General features: G+C 42.1%; 1 protein-coding gene across 1 annotated transcript in view; it reads left to right on the top strand.

Annotated features, from left to right (window-relative positions):
- The window catches only part of FAM167A (family with sequence similarity 167 member A), a 23,955-nt gene extending 8,590 nt beyond the window's left edge, over positions 1 to 15,365 (top strand). Inside the window, exon 2 of the mRNA XM_044660908.1 lies at positions 15,102 to 15,365. Coding sequence (XP_044516843.1) covers positions 15,102 to 15,365 — 264 coding nt within the window. The remainder of the gene's footprint in view (positions 1 to 15,101) is intronic.
- Positions 15,366 to 18,704: the final 3,339 nt, after the last annotated feature.

Here is an 18,704-nt window from a genome sequence, read left to right as displayed (position 1 = left end):
GGAGGGGAATAATGGCAATCAATAAGGCTGGAAATGTAACCAAATGGGACCAGGTTTATGAAGAACTCAAAATGTCAAATAAAGCAATATATATGTGATCCTAGAGGTGAGAAGGAGCCACCAGAGTTTGTCCAGGTGAGGGGCTGAGATGCTCAGACCTACATTTTAGGAAATCATCTTGGTGGATTAGAATAGGGGAGGGAAACTCTAGGAAGGGAAACCAATTAGAAAGTAGTTGAAATCATGTAGGAGGTAATAAGGACCTAGGATAGAGGCTGTAGAGAGAAAGACATAGGAAATACTTGTAGAAATAAGAACAGCAAGATTTGACAACTAATTGATGTGTGAGGTGAGTGAGAATCAAAAATTGAGGATGACTCCAAGGTTGCAAATCGGAGTGCAGATCTGGTGCCCTGGACAGAAATAGGGGGAAATCTTTGCAGGGAAATTGTGAAGATAATGAATTCTGCTTTGGAAATATTAAGTTTTCAAATGAAGGGAATGCAATTTTCATACCTTGGGTTTTCTTGGCAAAGACACTAAAGTGCTTGGCCATTTCCTTCTCCCACTCATTTTGTAGATGAGGAAACTGAGGCAAACTGGGTTAAGTGACTGCCCAGAGTCACACAGTTAGTAAATTTTTGAGACTGACTGGACTCCAGTTCTGGGTACTCTATCCACTGTGCCACCTAGCTGCCTGGTATTTACTTTATTTTATAGGAGGTCTGACCTATGGCAACCATGAGACCAGAGAGCTTCTGACTTAAAGCACCAAAAGCACTAGTTTCAGAGTCAGAAGTCTTGGGTTTGAATCATGCTTCTACATATAATACCCATGTGATCTTAGGAAAGTCCCCTTCAGCTCAGTTTCCCCCTTTGTATGTAATATGAGGATATTCGATTGCATGATCTCTAAAATCTTTCTGAGCTTCAATTTTTGTAATCCATTGCTCCTATTAGCTTCAGGCATAGTTATTTACAAGGCAGCTTCAAAGCCCTGGCTGGCTCCCTGAGGCTGATTTACAGCCTCACTATTCCCCCAGACAGACTCTGGGCCTGTGTGAGCAGGTGTTGTTCAATTCTGCATGCTGTAGTCTGCCCAGGTTGCTGGAAAGTGTCACCTCCAGCTTTCTGCTTGTCAGTCCTATCAGACTTGGGAGGTGACAAGCAGCCAGTATCTAATAGGGCATTGGGGATGGAGCAGGAGGGCTCCAGCAGGAAGACCACAGAGGAAGGGCAAGGGTCAGAGATGGCTGGACTCTCTGTCCTTGCTCTCAAGCTGAGCCTGGAATCCAGAATATTCATGGAGAGAATTCAATCATCCTTTGACTCTGGCCTCTGACCAGTCCTGTGTTCCTCATCCAGATTCCCACAGGCTTCTTCCCTAAGCAGGTTAGAATTTAACTCAAGATAAAAGAGACTCTTCTCTCTCTTTTTTTCTCTGAGTTACGGCTGAAGTGGATTTCTTGTCAGAATGCTAGAGGGAGAGGAGGGGTTAGAAAGGGAGGAAAGAAGAGAAAGGGAGGGAGAGAAGAAAAATAAAAGAGGAAGAGAGGAAGAGAAAGGAGGAGAGAGAGGGAGAGAGAAGAGAGGAGAGAGGAGAGAAAGGAATAGAGACAAGAAAGAATGGAAGAGAAAAGAAAAATGGAGAAAGGAAAGAGGTGGACTTAGAGATAGAATATAGAAAGAGATGCTGGGAAAGAGAGGGGGAAGAGAAGAGAGAAAGAGAGAAAGAGAGGAAGAAGAGAAGGAGAAGGGGAAAGGGGTACAAAGAGCATGGGAGAGAAAGAAGGAGAGGGAGAAAAGAGTCTTATGATGTCTACATCAAAGGTGTTAAACACATGAATCCTGGCAGAAGTAGATTAAAATATAATTGGGAAATATTTTAACAAAATAAAAATACAACCAAATACAGATAATATTAATATATGGCTTTTTAAGGCCATTTGCTGCAAAAAGGATCCTTATGTAAGATCCTTATGTTCAGTGGCCTCATTTGTATTTGAGTTTGACATCACTGGTCTATGATATACAAACTAGATCAAATCCAAACTTTGGGGAAAAATAAATCACTCATCCAGATGTTTTATGTGAAACAGCTGGCTATTTAAGGTGGTTTTTGTTTTCTTTTAAACCCAGGTGTCTGGAATCAGATTGATGCAGGGTCAGAAGATCTTGAAAGTTCCCAGTAAGATGAAAAAGAGGCCCAGGAAATTTTCCCCCTCCCACTCATTTTTGACAACTATAAAATTCTCCCTGGGGCTGTATCTACATAGTGCCAGACATTTGGATGAAAAGAAGGAAAAAATTCCCTTGAAAGCCAGCTGGTTAGCTTCTTTATTTCTCGAACCTGTTGTAATAAGGGACTCATATCTGGACAGGCTTCAGCCTTATTGTGAAGAGCAGCATTGATGAAAGGGAGCATTAAAATGCACTCAATTTGAATCAGAGGATGGAAGTTATAATCTTGGCTCTGTTGCAGCCTATGAGGTCTTGGGCAAGTCATTTAACTTCCTCTTCTGTCAAATGAGCAAGTGAAACTAGACAACCTCTGAAGTCACTTTGAGCTCTAAGTCTATGATCCCTTGATGTTGTGGAAAGGGCACAAAACTAAAAGTCCCGAGATCTGGCCATGCTATGAACTGCATCACTATTCCTCTCAAAGCCCCATTTTCCTAATGTCTAAACAGAAGAAGCTGGACTCTAATCAAAAGCTCATTTTCTATTGAACCCACTCTTCCTTTTCACTTCCCCATTTCTTTTTTTCTTTTTAACCCTTACCTTCCATCTTTTTTTTTAACCCTTACTGTCTAGCTTAGAATAAATACAGTTTATTGGCTCTGAGGCAAAAGAGTGGTAAAGGCTAGGTAGTTGGAGTTAAGTGGCTCATCCAGGGTCACACAGCTAGGAAGTGTCTGAGGCCAGATTTGAACCCAGGACCTCCCATCTGTAGGCCTGGCTCTCAATCCACTAAGTTGTTTAGTTGCCCTGACTTCTCTATTTCTGTCCAGGGCACCACCATCTTCTAGTTCCCCCAGGTTTGCCAAGTAAATGTTAGCACTTTCACTTACCCCTCATATTCAGTCAGATATCTAATTTTGTGGATTCTACTGCCTCAACATCTCTGGCATCTGACTGCTTTCTATCCATACAACCACCATTTTTGTTTGGTCCATTACCTGGACTGTTGCAATAGACTCCAAACTCATCTTACTGCTCCCAGTTCCCTCCTCTCTGACTCATCCTCCACCCAATTGCCAAACTGATTGGTACAGCACATCACTCACCATGTCACCTTCCTGCCCAAAAAGCTTCAGTGGCTTTCTAGTGCCTCCAGGATACAATACAAACTCCTCTCTTTGGCATCTGGCCCCAGCCTGTTTTTCCACTTTACTCATTACCAGCCTCCCTTCCCCCAAGCACCCACCCTCTTCTCTACCCAAACTGAACTCTTGCTATTCCCCATACACAGCTTACCTCACACCTCAATATCCTCACATCTGGCTCTTAGAAGCCTTAATTTTCCTTCAAGGCTCACTGAAAGGGTGACGTCCTTCCAGAAGCCTGTCCTGGCTCCCCAGTTATTAGTGCCTCTCCTGAACAAATCACCGTGTCATTTACAGAATCATGTAATCTTAGAGTTTGAAGAGATCTCTGGGGCTAAATCTGTGCCCTGACAGTAATCCTCCCTAAAACATACCCAACAAATGGCTATCTAGCCTCTGATTAAAGACTTCCAGAAAATACTGTTCTATTGCAACAGGTCTGCTGCCTCCTGACTTTGAGATAAGGGGAGAAAATGCCAGGCCATTGCTCCAGTTCTCCTGCCTGGTCTCCAATCCAGCTTCCTGCTAGAAGAGGAGAATGCCATTCCTTTGGGCACCAATCTCCTACCCTTAGGGTAAAGGAAGAATGCTCCAACATGCCGGGTCTCCTGCCTGGTCTCGTACCTTCCTCATGGAAAACAGAACCCATTTTCAATCAAATACCAGATTCCTCCCTTGAAGGGGATAGAAAAAAGGCATTCCATCATATCTTGAGCCTGGCCTCTCCTGCCTTGGTGAAGTAACAGCATTCAAATCCTAGAACTTGTCCCTCACCTGGACTGCCCAAAGATGGTACAATGAAAATGTACCTGAACTGACTCCTCAGTGATTAACACACTCCCCCCTACGTTCATACCTTTACCTTACCAAGGATTCTGAACCTTGGCTGTCACTAAAACCCATTCCACACTGCCCAGTCCCTCATTCCTGTTCTCTTCAACCCAACTCCTCCAATGTCCTACCCTTCCACTGTGCTCTCTAGAAGCCTCCATAAGTAACAGATTTGCTTTCATCTTAAACCTTTTTCCTTTCCCACTTATTCTATCTTTTGACTCTCAATGAGACCCGTCTCCTTCTTGATTACATAGCATCCCTGGCCTTCTTTTCCAGCACTGGCTATATTTTCACTCATTCTCTTAATTGGTTGAGGTTAGGGAATTGGCATGTCCCTTCTTCCTATTTCCACTTCCAGTTTCTCTCTCTATCACCATCAATCAGAAACCTCTCTTCCTTTATGGTTCACTCAGTTTGTGTCTACCATCCAGAGTTCTGGTTGTAATTGTCTACAGACCTCCAAGTCACTCCCCCTTCCTTCCTCAATGACTTCAGGCTCAAAGCCTTTCTCTTTTCATCAACTCCTGCCCTCAAGCTAAGGAACCTTTCATACTCCCACAAACACCCTAACCCCATAATTCCTCAATTTATTTATTTCATGTAACCTAATCCTCCATCCCACTTCTGCCAAAGGCAAAGATGGCCATTGCCTTGATTTTGACCATATTCCACAAATACACTCTTTCCATATTTATTAACTCTGAAATTCCCTAATCTGATCACAATCTATATCTCTGCCTGTCTCTACCTTGCAGTTCCATATCTGCATGTACCCACAACATGACCTTCAATCCCCCAGGCCCTTAATTTCTCTCCCAAACCATCAATTCTGCATTAGCTACATTCTCTTCTCTTCCTCATCTTGATTTCTAGATGAATCACATCAACTCCACCCTGTCCTCTTCTCTTGAATCCTTTGCTCCCTTATTCTATCACTAATCTTGCCCTGCCAAGTGTGAACCTTGGATTACTCCAGCATTCACTCGTGTGTGTGTGTGTGTGTGTGTGTGTGTGTGTGTGTGTGTGTGTGTGTGTATGTATTGCTGAGCAGGGTTGGAGAAGATCATGAAACCATGCTGACTAGAGCCACTCCAAATTTAAAGTTATATAACATCAAATAGGCTCTAATTATGGCAATTATACGGTCATTTTACACCTCCCTGCGTACTCTAACATCCCATCCCATTCACCACAGTGGCTCTTTCACCAACCTCGTTCCTCCTCTCACCCTTTCAGTTGAAAACCTGACTTCATATTTTACTGAAAAAAATGAGGCCCTTTACTAGGAGCTCCCTCTTCTCCTGTCCTCCTCATCTCACATCACCCAGATTTCTTCCATCTCTCTCTCTCCCTTGACTCCTGTCTCACAGGAAGAAGTAGCATTTCTCCTCAAAAGACATTCCCCCACATGCAAAAGCATTTCTTCCTTTCTTGTCTAGCAGTTTGCTTCCTCCATGCTCCCTCTCATTTATCTTCAATCTTTCCTTCTGTACTGGTTGTTTCCCTACTGCTTACAAACATGTCTAGGTCTCACCCAAACTCAAAAAAAATTCTCATTTGATCATCAAATTCCATTCCCATTCCCTTTGATCTTTTCTCCCTTGTTTGGCTACACTCCTTGAGAAAGACAACTGTAATAGATGTCTCATTTTCTCCCCTTTAACTCTCTTTTTAACCCTCTATAGCCTGGTATCAACCAAACCAGCTTTTTTCAGAGCTACCAATTGTCTCCTAATTACTCTCCCTAATGGCCTTTTTTCCATCCTTACCCTTCATGAAGAGCAGTAAGGTGGTATAATGCATAGAGCTTTGGGCCCAAAGGCAGGAAGGCTCTTCTTCCTTAAATTCAAATCTAGCCACAGACACTTATTAGCTGTGTGACCATAAAAGTGACTTAACCCTTTCAGCCTCAGTTTCTTCATCTGTAAAATGTACTGGAGAAGGAAATGGCAAACCACTCCAATATCTTTGCTAAGAAAATCCCAAATGGGATTACAAAGTGTCAGGCATGAATGAACAACAAAAACCCTTCATTGTTGATTCTTCTTCCACTTGATACTCTCTTCCCTCTAGGTTTCTGTGATTCTTTTCTTTCCTGGTTTTCCTTCCCCTTGTCAGGTCATGCCTGCTAAAAGTAGGTATCTTCTAGGATAGGGGTCAGCAACATATGGCTCTTGAGGGCCAGATATGGCTCTTTCTGCAGGAGCCATAAAATCAATTTTTTTTTCGAGCACGCACTGTGAGCACTGTATGGCTCTCACGAAATTACATTTTTAAAAAATGTGGCGTTTATGGCTCTCACGGCCAAAAAGGTTGCTGACCCCTGTTCTAGGACATTAATTCTCTTGGTGATGTCATCAGCTCTCATAGTTTCAGTTTTCATCTCTATGCTGATGATTCTCAGATCTACTTCCCAGGTCTATTTCCCAGTTCTAACCCCTCTCATTGCCCAGACTCAAACCTCAACTATCTATTAGACATCTCAAACTGGAGGTCCCATAGACACCTTTTTACAATTTTATATATATTATAAAAGAAGGGATTGTCTTTTGCCTTTCTTTGTACCCCTAGCCTTTAGCATAGTATACCTATTTTCAAATAAAACCTTTACCTTCCATCTTAGAATCAATACTATGTACTGGTTTGAAGGAAGAAGAATGGTAAGGGCTAGGCAATTGGGGTTAAGTGACTTATCCAGGGTCACATATTGAAGAAGTATCTGAGGCTAGATTTGAACCCAGGAACTCTCATCTCTAGTCCTGGTTCTCAATCTATGGAGCCACCTAGCAGCCCTCATCCCACAGACATCTTAAACTCAACATGTATGAAACAGAACATATTGTCTTTTCCTCAAAACCTCCCCTCTCCTAAAATTCCTTATAAAGGCACTGCCATTCTTCCTGACACCCAGACTTACAACTTACGTGTCATCTTCAGTTCCTCACTCTCACACTTCCATTTCCAATCTATTGCCAAGTCCTATCAATTTTGCCTTTATAACATTTCTTGTACATGCCCTCTTCTCTTCTCTGGCACTGCCACCTCCATGGTGAAGCCTAATCACCTCATTCATAGACTATTGCAATAGCCTGCTGGTTGATCTGCCTGCCATAGGACTCTCTTCATTGCAGCTTATGCCCAACTCAGCTGTCAAATTAATCTTCCTAAACTGCAGATCTAATCACAAACTATTCCACCCCTCCCAGATTCAATCAATTCAGTGCCTCCCTATTATCTTCAGTTAGGAAAATACTCATATCCTCAATTAGGAAATCCTCAGTTTGGCATTTAAAGCTGTGCCCCCTCCTACCTTTCAATTGTATCCCTTACTCCCCCCTCTGTCTGCTCTGCAATCCAGTGGCATTGGCTTTGTCTCCTGACTGGGCATTTTCACTGGTTCTCCCTCACATCTTCCTCATCTACACCTCCTGGCTTACTTCATATCTCAGCTAAGATCTAAACCTTCCCTCACACCTGCCCCTCCATGCTAATACCTTCCTTCTAGTGATTATCTGATTCATCCATTATATGTCTTATTTGCACATAGTTGTCTTTGAGATGTTTCCTCCATTAGACTTTTTTAAAACCTTACCTTTCATCTTGGAGTCAATACTGTGTGTTGGTTCCAAGGCAGAAGAGTGGTAAGGGTAGGCAATGGGGGTCAAGTGACTTGCCCAGGGTCACACAGCTAGGAAGTGTCTGATGCCAGATTTGAACCTAGGACCTCCTGTCTCTAGGCCTGGCTCTCAACTGAGCTACCCAGCTGACCCCCTTCATTAGATTTTGATCCTCTTAAAAGCAGAGACTTGTCTTTTGCTTTTCTTTGAATCACCAGCATTTAGCATTGTGCCTGGAATGTAATAGTTGTTGTTCATTCTTTTAAGTAACATCTGACTCTTCATGACCCAATTTGGGGTTTTCTTGGCAGAGATACTAGAGTGGTTTGCCATTTCCTTCCCCAGCATATTTTATAGATGAGGAAACTGAGGCAAATAGATTAAGTAACTTGCTTAAGATCACACAGCTGGTAAGGGTCTGAAGCCAGATTTGAATTTAGGAAGATAAGACTTCCTGACTGAGCCAAAGCTCTATCCACTGAGCCACCTAGCACCTGCAAGGTTATTTTGCCTGACTTCACTGAAAGACTACTTTCAGGGGCAGCTAAGTGGCTCAGTGAATTGAGAGCCAAACCTAGAGACAGGAGGTTCCAGGTTCAAATCTGGCCTCAGACATTTCCTAGCTGTATGACTCTGGCCAAGACACTTAACTCCTATTGCCTAGCCCTTACCTCTCTTTTGCCTTGGAACCAATACACAGTATTGAGTCTAAGATACAAGGTAAGGGTTTAAAAAAATAGATTCTACTTTCTGAGGCAGAACATTCTAATTGTGGACAGGGCTAAGTGTTTAGACATTTTCTCTGATGTCAGTCTTTGCAGTCCCCAGCCATTACTCTTGGTTCTATCTTCTAGGACCTAACAGAATAAGGCTGAGCTGTCTTCCACACAAAAGACCTTCAGATAATTGAAGACAAGTTTCATTTCCCCCAAATCTCCCCTTCTCCAAGTTAAACATTCCCAGATACTTCAATTATATCTGATATGATGAGGTCAGACTAAAGGTCATTCCCTTCTTTAAAAGTATGATTGACCTTGATCATACCTTAAGACCTTTCTGTCTCCATAAAAAGTCTTTAGAGTTAGGTGCTTTTTTGGTTGTTTGCTCATTTTTCCTACCTTTTTGTAGGTAGGCTGTTTTCTGGGAGATTGGGGTACCCTCTTAAACTTCAGTCCTTCCTTGATGCTGCCCTTAGCTTATTTTTGGGATTTCTGCCAGTTTTAATTCTTCCAAGGTAGTAATGATAGCCTGAGGGCTGAGAGCTCTGAGAGCCCCCTCCCACTGCTGATTCAATTAACCTTTGAGATGATGATGATGGCTTAAAGACTTGCCTCAGGCTTGGACATAAGCTTTTGATCTCACTCTGAACTTGAACAGGTCAGGGGCTGATCAAATTCTAGCCTCAGGCTTAGGCACAAGTTTTTGGTCTCACTGTGTACTTGATCCAATGAGGCACACAGTTGATTGCCCTGCCCTGGAGCTCTACCCTGAGCCCCTGGCAAAAAAGATTTGGACCCCCCCCTTGGGTCAACCAATCCCCAAGCTGGGATCTGTGTCCTCAGAACAGGCTCAGACTGGGACTCCTGGCTTCCTCTGAGACCACACAGATCAGCCCACTTCAGCACAGGGCTGGGATTCTGGACTTCACCACAGGTTTGAAACCTCAAGAGTTGGCTTGGGCTTCTATTGCTCAGGCAGGGTCTCAGGGTCTGGATATTGGCTTGGACTTAGGTTCATAACCTGGAACAGCAAATGTGGGGTATGGGGTGTGGCTTGCTCTTGACTTGCTCTTCACTCCTTGCTATAGTCTTGCTGACTGTGCTCCTCTCTCACCCCAGTGCTCCAGATATTCTCTGCCTACCTTTTACGTCTTTCTTTTCTTGAAAGTTGTTTCTGTCTGTCTCCTTGTTGGCTCTTTCATTCCTGTATTCATTTTGTGGCATTTTTAAAGTATTGATTGGAGGGGATTCTGATGGTGACCTTGAGCTGCTCTGCCTTACTCTGCCATCTTGGCTCTGCCCCAAAAGGAAATCCCCCTTAAGGCCTTTCGGGCTATATAAATCTTTTAATTTATTATTCTCTCTCTATTATGATCTGTAGTGCCTGGTAACTCTAACTAAATAACTAAGTAAACAGTCCCTAAATAACAGAAAGCAGGGAAGAAAAATGGCTGAATTGATATATACTTTTTCATCTTCCTGATTTTCTAGTCAATAATAATAAAGCAAAACAACAGCAGAACCTCCAGTCTCACTTGCAGAAATAGGACCCAGGGTTTGGCAAGAAAAGAACCAAATGCTCCCTTATCCATGTTCTATAGTCCATCCTCCCTAGCTAACCAGCCTCCAATAAGTTCTAAGCATGAGAAGACAAGACCTCCCTCCTATTCAAAACAAATCCCATTGCATCAAATTCCATTACAAAGAAGGATTCTATAAAGCAAAGCAACTCCTTACCTCCTGAGCAGGACTGTCATATCCTTGTAGTCAAGGACTATTTTGTTCTTGTCTACATCTCCAGTGCTTAGCATAATGCCTTACACACAGGAATGCTTCAAAAGCTCTTGTTCTTTTGTGCTCTGGACACATGCAGAAAATAGGTTGCCATTTATATAGCTTCAGGTTTTCTAGAGCCTATTCCATCAACTCATCTGCACCTTACCACAACCTAATGAGTTAGGTACTATCAATTAATCAAACAACAAGTTAGTATATGTGAATCACTGTGCTAAAACACTGGGGGTATAAAGACAAAGGTAATGAAGTCTCTTCCTTCCAGGAGCTTATTTCTAATGGTGGAAACAGCATCTGCATGTGTGAAAATATGCTGGATAAATACCAGGTGAAACCAAGTTAGTTTTGAAAGACTACTTTGGCATTGTTATCCCCATTTTACAAAAGAAACTAAAGCTCAGAGATTTGCCCATCAAAGCTGGGATCTGATAGTAGTTGTGTCTTAACTCTAAGTTCAGAATTCTTTCCAATACCCCCTTCTGCCTCAAAGTAAAAGGTGGGAATGCAGGTGGCAGAGGGAGGGGAAAGAGTACTCAAGCAAGTAAATGAACAATTATTATTGATCTGATTGCAACCAAAAAAGATTAGGTCCCTCATAGCAGGTATTTGATGAGGTCATAAGCTGCCCTCACATTCTTTCATACTTCTTTCAGAATATCTCTTATATAGACTGCCTTCTCTTCTTTCAAACTGCTATCATCTAGGTCAATATATGCCTGCATCATCTCTCATTTGGATTATTATAACAGCCTGCTGGTCTCCTTATCTCAAATCTCTCCCCTCCAGTTCATTCTCCACTCAGCTATCAAAGTGATTCTTGCTCAGGTCTAACCATACCTTCCCTCTACCCCTCCCAGATTCAATAAACTCTAATGACTCCCTATTACCTCCAGGATCAAATATAAAATCTTCTGTTTGGCTTTTAAAGCACTTTATAGCCTTGGCTCCTTTCCATCCAATACCCTCAACATACTCTGTGACCCAATGGCATTGGCCTCCTTGCTGATCCTCACACACAATCTCTCATACCCCCGCTCTCTGCATTTTCATTGGCCTGGAGTCTTCTCCTTCCTTCATTATATCTCCTGATTTCTTTGGCTTCCTTCATGTCTCAACAAAAATTCCACCTTCCACAAGAAACTTTTCCTCATCTTTCCTAATACAAATGTCTTCCATCTGAGATTAACCTGTGTATATATATATATATATATATATATATATATATATCTTGCTTATACATCGTTTTTTACATGTTGTTCCCCCACCGACCCTCATTAGATTATGAGCTCCTTGAGGGCAAGGACTGTTCTTACTTTCTATCTTCAGTGCTTATAAGACATAATAGCCTGGCATGTAGTAGGCACTTAATATTTGCTGGTTAATTTGGAAAGGCAAAAAAAGTTCCACCTACTTAGGACAGCCAGCCCCAGGGAGCTAAATTGCCTACTCCCTCTAACACAATAAGATTTCAAATTTCTCTCACCAAGTCAATTAAAGGTTTAGCTGGTGAGAACAAGCCACACCTCTAAGAACCATATTAATGCTATTGTCTCTTCTCTGAAAAAAATCTATCCCACCAAGACTGGACATGCCTTTGCTCAGGCCACCTGGAGAGAGAGCATTTAGGAAGGCAGCCCATCACATACTTCCAGCAACAGACCAGGAATGGGGTGAAAAAATAATTTGTAAAGTGAATAATCACCAAGTAACATACCTTGGCAAAAAGTCTAGTCCAAGTGTAAGGCTTAAAACAAGTAAATTCTGGCAAGAACTCAGGTTCTGACCAGGAGAGAAAAATAGAGACCATGAATAGGAAAAACATCCTGTACTCAGTCTAATCAATCTACTCAGTCCTCATCAATCCAAACACAGTAAATACTTATGTGCAAGTCACTCATTCTTCTAGGCTTCAGTTTTCTCCATCCATAAAACGAAACCTCTAAAGTCCCTTCGAACTAGGTATTTGTATAAGACCTTTATCTGGTGCATTGCTATTAACTATCCATGTGAGCCTGGGCAAATGTCTTTCTTTGAGCTGTCTGTGAAATGGACAGAACAGGGCTTAGTTTGAAGTCGCTTCCTCTTCCTAAAGATTTCAGCAGTCTTAGGAATATAAGTTTTCTTAAGACGAAACAGACCTACAAAACTCAAGGAAGAGTGGGAGCAGGAAAACATGCTTTGGCTTCCCTGACAGCCAGGAAGGTTTACCATTAACAAAGGTGTTCTACATAGCTTAGCCATGACTTCATAAAAGCAGCAAAACAATTTCTCTCTACAAGTTGAGGCAGAGTAAACAGTGAGGAGGAAGGACTCAGGAAATCTGTGGGCAACAGGCAGCAAGCCCAGGTAATGAGAGAGACTTTTTGACCCCAGGGTCAGAGTTCTGGAAGGACCAAAGGACACCAGAACTCAAGCATCTCTGAGGAAAGTCTGACATCCAGAAGGAATAGGGAAGGGACAGAAATCTTCAAGGCTGACTTGTTCCCCAAGAGATGAATGTTCAAAAAATATGAGATACTGTGTGCAAAGCATTTTGCAAACCTTAAGAGGTGAGGTACAAATGGCAAATGAGAAAGACACTGTGGTAGAATGAAAAGGGAAGTTGGAATCTGAGGATCTCAATCTAAATCTTATACCTGCTCCTTGCTACCTGTATGACTTTGGAAAAGTCACTTCACTGATGTGGGAGGACTCAGTTTTCTCATGGGTAAAATGAAGGAGTTGAACTAAGTGACTTCTGAGAGCCCTTCTAATTTCTGTGACCTGATCCTATAATTCATTCTACCTCTAAAGAACAGCTCACCTTAACATACTGTTTATGGTTCACAGATTGTTCTACATATATTATTTCATTCCATTCTTACAATATCCCTAGGAAGAGAGGAATGTGTTTATCCTCATTTTCCAAATAAGGCAAATGAGGCTTATAAGTGTGATCTGTTAAGGTCACACAGCATGTAAGCATCAGAGGCAGGATTTGAACCTAAGTTTTCCTGCTTCCTAGGATACATAGGCGGTGCCATGGTCAGAGTGCCAACACTGGTGTTGGAAAGACTCATCTTCCTGACCTCAAATCCAGCCTCACACACTTACTACCGGATGACTCTGGGCAAGTCACTTCACCCTATTTGCCTCAGTTTCCTCATCTGTAAAATTATCTGGAGAAGGAAATAGCAAATCCCTCCAGTTTCTTTGCCAAGAAAACTCCAGATGGGCCTGGTTTCACCACACACACACACACACACACACACACACACACACACACACACACACACACACACTCTCTCTCTCATTCTCTCTCTCTCTCTCTCTCTCTCTCTCTCTCTCTCTCTCTCTCTCTCTCTCTCTCTCTCTCTCTAACTCTATACCTTTACAGAACTGGAAAATGAGGCTGAGAGAGGATGCTTTACCCAAGGTATCTTAACTAACTTGACAAGACATGGACTAGAAGCCAGGGCACAGCATAATCATTGAACATTAACTAGTAACATATCACAAAAAGAGAGCACCAAAACAATAGTTAGAAGGTCTATGTATAAGTACTGATTTTGACAAAAATTTGCTGTGACCTTAGGCAAGTCACTTAAAGTTTTTGAGCCTCAGTTTCTTTCTTTTTTCATTGAATTTTATCTTTTAATTGCATATAGAAGCAATTTTTAAAAAATCCTTACCTTCCGTCTTGGAATCAATACTGTGTATTGGTTCCAAGGCAGAAGAGTGGTAAGGGCTAGGCAATGGGGGTCAAGTGATTTGCCCAGGGTCACACAGCTGGGAAGTATCTGAGATCACATTTGAACCCAGGAACTCCTGTCTCTGTTTTTGGTTCTCAATCCACTGAGCCATGCAGCTGCTCCCTAGAAGCAATTTTTGACAATTGTTTTCTGACATTTTGTGATTCATATTCTCCCTCTTCCTCACTCCCCGCCTTCCTGAGGCAGTAAATAGTCTAATATAGGTTATATCAGTGCTTTCATGTAATACATATTTCCACATTCCCAATGTCATGACTGAAGATAGATAACACACATACAACAAAAAACTTAACAAAGGAAATAAAGTGAAGGCTAGCGTTGAGCCTCAGTTTCTTCATCTGGAAAATAGAAATCATGAAACTTTCTCTGCCTTTCTAACAGGGTCATCAACAGTTAGTTGGTACAGTGGATGGAGCTCTGGGACTTAGGGCCAGGAAGATCTGGCCTCACACATTTCCTAGTTGTGTGGGCAAGTCACTTAACCTCTGTTACCTCAGTTTCCTCAACTGTAAAATGAGGATGATAACAGTGCTTAGCTCCCAGGGTTGTTGTGAGGATCAAATGTAATAATAATTTAAAAGCATTTTGCATAGTACCTGGCACATAATAAGCACACATATAAATGTTAGCTGTTATTATTAATTGAGATAATGGCAGTAATAGTGCTTTGAAACTTCTAAAGTATTTCCCAAATGTAAGACATTTTTACTCTAGTCATTCCCCTTTCTTATATGGGAAACACTGAGCAGATGAGAACCTTCTTCTATAAGATCACAGAACATGTGATTACCAGAAAAGGGATTTGGACCCATCTCCCCCAATTTCCCAGGGTCGGGCTACATTGGTGTGTCCAATATCTGTCTCCATTGCTATGACTGGGTCTCTGCTACCATTTCTGGCTTTGATCATGTGTCCATTTTCAGCACGCTATCTCAGTATTTTTATCTCTGGGGCAAATGAATTTGTGCACTTAAAGCTCCTAACTTTATTAAGCCTTCTTCTAGACAAGATAAACTTCTCTTGCTTACAAACAACCCTCTGCTGTTTTTTGGCTTCTAGGAAGAGATGAGGTTGCAGGATCAGCAATTGGCCAGGCAGCTGATGCGCCTTCGCAGTGACATCAACAAGTTGAAGATCGAGCAGACCTGCCACCTCCACCAGAAGATGCTCAACGATGCCACCTATGAGTTGGAGGAACGAGATGAGCTATCTGACCTCTTCTGTGACTCCCCCTTGGCTTCCTCCTTCAGTCTCTCCACGCCACTTAAGGTCATTGGAGTAACCAAGATGAACATAAACACCCGAAGGTTCTCCCTCTGCTGAAGGAGAATGAGATGTGGAGGTCACCCAAAGGGGAATGGTGGTGGTAAAGGGTTGGCACAGGGAGATACACAAGCTAGGATGCCCCTTGGCAGTGGGGCAAGGCCCGTGAGGAGATATAGGTTCCAGAACAGTGCCAAGCTTCCCTGAGAAGCTTCCTGGTCCTGTCCAGTGGCTGGGTTGTGCGGGGGTGACTCGGATCCACCTGAAATGGGGATCTAGCACTCTCAGGGAAGTGTTAGTGGGGTCATGGAAGCCTTCAAGACTTCTTATCCACTATATATCTTAGTGATTCTTCTAGAAAACTGTTTTACTAGTGATGGAGAGCTATGAGTGATTGGTTCTTTCCAACCTCCTACTCTAACCTCCCCTCCATTCCATGCCCATGTGCCTGTGAAATCACTGGTGCTATGACCAGGGCTCCTAAAGAGAGGAAAAAGTCCCTCTGCCCCAGGCACTGTGGCCCTGTCCTTATTCCAGAAGGATCTCCATGGGCATCAGATATAATGTAACCCCAAAGTATAGGGAGGTGATCCATGTGCTTGGTATACCCATTTCAGTGTCAATGTCCCCTCAGTGTTGACCCTAAAGTACTCTCCATGTATTCAATTCAAATCAAGTCAATTTAATAAGCATTTATTAAGCATCTATTATGCGTAAGGTACTATCCTAGGCACAGTGGATACAAAGAGAAAAATAATAATAATGATGTCTTCCCTCAAGGAGTCTGCATTCTCCTGGATGAGTAACAAGGATCCACCTTTTTCCTTTTTTTTTTTTTAAACACATTTATCTTCTGTCTTAGAATCAGTACCAAATATCACTTCCAAGGCAGAAAATCAGTAAAGGCTAGGCAGTTGGGGTTAAGTGACTTGCCCAGCCAGAGAGACCTGGCTCTCTATCCACTGAGCCACCTAACTGTCCCTGGGATCCACCATTTTTACAGTTGAGCAGCAAATAACACCCTTCTACTGGCCCTTCTAGAAAGAAAGCATCTAGAATCAATAGCTAGGATCAAATGTTCCTGGGTGTTTGTGTTACAGACCAAGAGTCAGATCCTTCTGGAAAGGCTATTCAAATTTGTTGCCAATTTTGGACTCAGGCTCTTGGGTGGCAGTTGGAAGAGACCACCATTTGTGCCAGGTAGTCTGGTGGGCCTCCTCCAGCATAGCAAGTCAAGGTCAGACCCTGAACCTATATTTTACTGTCATTGAGTAGAAAATACCTATGAGAACCTCCAAAGAGCCCCTGTATTGCTGCTTCTTTTCCCCATCTCCCTTCATGCTCAAGGGATCACATGGAGACCACAATTGATGGAACTCAACTTTCCTCCTAAGGGTCCCCACAGGCCCATCTAAAGAATGCCAGCAAATGCCCCTTTATTAAGGTTGGCAGTACCACTTCCCTAATCTTCCCTCCCATTTTTGTTGCCTTCCCACAAAGACAATCAAAATCAGCTATCACCAAGCTTCTCTGTGCATCCAACTAGTTTCCCCATTTTGACTGAATTAAGCAGTTATTTCTAAAAGCAGGTAACTGACTGATTCTTTCCAAAGGGAAAAACTGGTTGGGGTGACACCAACACACAAGGACTAGAAGAAATGCTTTCTCTTTTCATAGGACCATCTTCACCATGACTATGAAGGCCAACAACTGAGGGAACTCAGACTCAATAAATCTGAAAAGAAATTAATGTAACATTATATGTCAAAATGTCCCCAAGTCAGCAATAGTTGAATAAAGCATTGACTTCAGAGCTTAAAAGGACTGAAGATATTGTCATGTCTAATTCCCCTACTTTGAAGGCTCTGAGCACACAGCAACTTGCTCAGATTCTTAAAGTTACTTAGCAGTGTGTTTAGCCAATAATATCTATACTGGTTATATTCTAGATTCATCTTCCTACAGTAACTCCTAACTCTTTAACCCAGTCCTTACATGCCTATGCATTAGAGCTCAAGCAATTTCCTAGTCCCATCTCTTCCACCAAATACTCCTCTCTTTTGAGTTTGGAACTTCTCGGCCAAACCCGGATGATGTGTGGACAGCAGAGAGCAAATGGGTTTATATTTCTGGTCTCAAAGCACAAAATCCCACTGCTCTTTTTTTATTTTAATGTTTTTTTATCTTAAGGCTACAAAGAGATTGGTCAATATACTTTTTTTTTTAAAACCCTTACTTTCCATCTTCTTAGTTTCAATACTGAGTATTGGCTCCAAGGCAGAAGAGCTGTAAGGGCTAGGCAGTGAGGGATTAAGTGACTTACCCAGGTTCACACAGCTAGGAAAGCATCTGAGGTCACATTTGAACACAGGACCCCCCATCTCTAGGCCTGGTTCTCTATCCACTCAACCACCTAGCTGCCTAATCAACTCACTTTTATGGGTCTTTATTCTATTTCCTGATTAAAGTTATTTCCCCCAACCCATGAACATAGCTCTAATAAGGATGAAAAAAAAAAAACACTCACACTTTGCAGATAAGAGCCTGGGCTATAAAAATATTCTTTATGTGAAAACGTGCCCATCAGTAATGAATTCATTGGAATATACAAGAAAAGAAAAGAGCAAAAAAGATGGGTGTTAAGATTTTGGGGGGAAATCAATGATTCACAGTTATTAAACAATGACTTGAACTGCTTCTGAACTTTTCTAAGGAACCAAAGGACTTGGCCATTTCTGTCACCTGAAGCAGGTAACAGAGGGGCAAGACAATGATCCAAGATAAATATGCCCAGAGCTTTGGTTTCCAGCTTCTGATCTGAGAATAAAAGGAAGCTTATAGCTCAAGTGCACTCTTGGTAGGGAAAATCTAAGAACAAAAAAGGGCTGGGACTAGGCTCCTGTCCTGAATGCATTTTGTAGAAGCTGGAGACTTATCTTAATAATGACTCCAATGTTCATCTAACAACACTAATGAACTCTGAAGAGGCACTCCTCAGCTTCTTGGAGAAAAAGGCCTTTAATACAATGGGGAATGCACTGTTAGTATGAATGAAAACCCAATTTATTATGAGATAGAGAAACTATTCTCTCACACACATAAGAGGTGTGTACAAATGTTCTAGTCACATACTCAGAAATTAGACCCCCCCTCAGGCACTCACAAATAAACTCACACACCTCAAACATATGCTCAGCCAGAACAATTTTAGACCTATCTGATACAACCTGACCAAATTGAATTGCCATCCTATTTTTAGTTGGAGTCCATACTCTGAGCAATGATCAATCTGATAGATACTGCAAAAAGTCAGCCCTTAAGATAGATTGGAAAACATGATTTGACTTGTTAGTTGATTAAAAAATTCACTGATTTAGCACACACTTATTGAGTGCATAT

Source organism: Gracilinanus agilis, chromosome 2 (assembly GCF_016433145.1).
Source record: "Gracilinanus agilis isolate LMUSP501 chromosome 2, AgileGrace, whole genome shotgun sequence".
Taxonomy (NCBI): domain Eukaryota; kingdom Metazoa; phylum Chordata; class Mammalia; order Didelphimorphia; family Didelphidae; genus Gracilinanus; species Gracilinanus agilis.
The sequence above is the reverse complement of the archived record's forward strand: the minus strand, read 5'-3'. Positions and strand labels throughout refer to the sequence as shown.